Genomic DNA, 1,475 nt, shown 5'->3' on the forward strand with positions numbered 1-1,475 from the left:
GAAGAGAAAGAGAGAGGGAGAGGGAGAGGGAGAGGGAGAGGGAGAGGGAGAGGGAGAGAAGGAGAGAGTGAGCAGGAAAGGAAGAGTGAGAGAATAGGGGGAGACAGGAAAAAAAAAGAATGGAAGAGGAAGAAATCCCCCCCCCCATTATCTTCCCCGACAGTCTACACGATATCCCATCCCTCCGCGGAATCAAGTTCCGCTCGGCATACGAAACACGCGCGACGCTCACCTCACAAGTGCGTGGCTCCACCTGGTGAGGAGCCGCATCAGTAGAACTCGTCGTCTGCATCGTTGGCGGGTTTCTGGTTCTTCACCTGCTCCTGGTCGCGATACATGTCTGCTACCTGCGCGCCAGGGAAAAAGTAACTTTTTTTTCACGGGAGCTCTTTCTCAAGTCTGCGGGAAAAATAGCTCTCGTCAAAAATTTTACGGGAGCTATTTTGAGCCTCACGGGAGCGATTTCGGAGGTTTGAACAGCAAATCGCTCCCGTGTATTTTTTACCCTGCGCGCGCGCGCGTGCACGCAAGACAAAAACGAACAATGCTTCGCGTCACATACGAGCTCCCTCTGGTGACTGTCACTGTCACTGTCAGTCGCGCGTCAAAGCACACTATCGGTGTGACAATAAGGTGCGATTGATGAAAAATTCACGGCCACCGCTGTTGAATCCAATTATATTCAATGCTAATTCAACTCGATTTGATTTGAATCTAAATTGATTTACGTCGATTCACACTCTTATTGTCGTATAAAAAAGGAAGAAATGCCAACTTTAAAAACTTATTGCTTGAGAAAATTAACCAATGAAATAGAAATAGATTGCAAAAACCAGGGGCCCGTTGATGGAAACATCGCAAATAGTTATCAGACTATCGGAACTCGGAAATGTTCAAAACCTTTAGACAACACTTTAATTTAAAAATTGTTTTTTTATTAGTTAAAAACGACGTTTTTGACTCATGATATTGTATTTATCCACGATTTTTCCGACAGCATGCCCCGAGGCGTTTGTCGCCGGCACCAAGGTGAACTTACGGGCCGAGGGCGGCCCGTCGTCACGGCAACCCGCTCACCTGAGAACTCGACGTGGCTTCTTCCGGCTTCTTGTCGTCGCGGATACGGAGGAAGCGGGGGAAGCGCAGGGAGATGCCCTTCTCCGGGTCGACGATGCCCATGCCGGCCTTGTGGACCGGAGAGACTGAGAGGTCAGCGCACTTGATCTCCCACACCTGCGAACAACGTCCAGCAACATCGAGCAACGTCCAGCAACATCAAGAACCATTGAGCAACGCCTAACAACGTCCAGCAACATCGAGCAACGTCCAGCAACATCAAGAACCATTGAGCAACGCCTAACAACATCAAGCAACATCGAGCAACGTCCAGCAACATCGAGCAACGCCAAGCAACGTCCAGCAACATCGAGCAACGTCTAGCAACATCAAGCAACGTCCAGCAACATTGAGCAACG

General features: G+C 49.5%; 1 protein-coding gene across 1 annotated transcript in view; it reads right to left on the minus strand.

Annotated features, from left to right (window-relative positions):
* LOC106816561 (DNA ligase 1-like) overlaps positions 1 to 1,475 on the minus strand; it is a 27,573-nt gene that overhangs the window by 4,308 nt on the left and 21,790 nt on the right. Inside the window, exon 18 of the mRNA XM_014821185.1 lies at positions 1,078 to 1,233. Coding sequence (XP_014676671.1) covers positions 1,078 to 1,233 — 156 coding nt within the window. The remainder of the gene's footprint in view (positions 1 to 1,077; positions 1,234 to 1,475) is intronic.

This window comes from Priapulus caudatus, unplaced genomic scaffold (assembly GCF_000485595.1).
Source record: "Priapulus caudatus unplaced genomic scaffold, Priapulus_caudatus-5.0.1 Scaffold1416, whole genome shotgun sequence".
Lineage (NCBI taxonomy): Eukaryota > Metazoa > Priapulida > Priapulimorpha > Priapulimorphida > Priapulidae > Priapulus > Priapulus caudatus.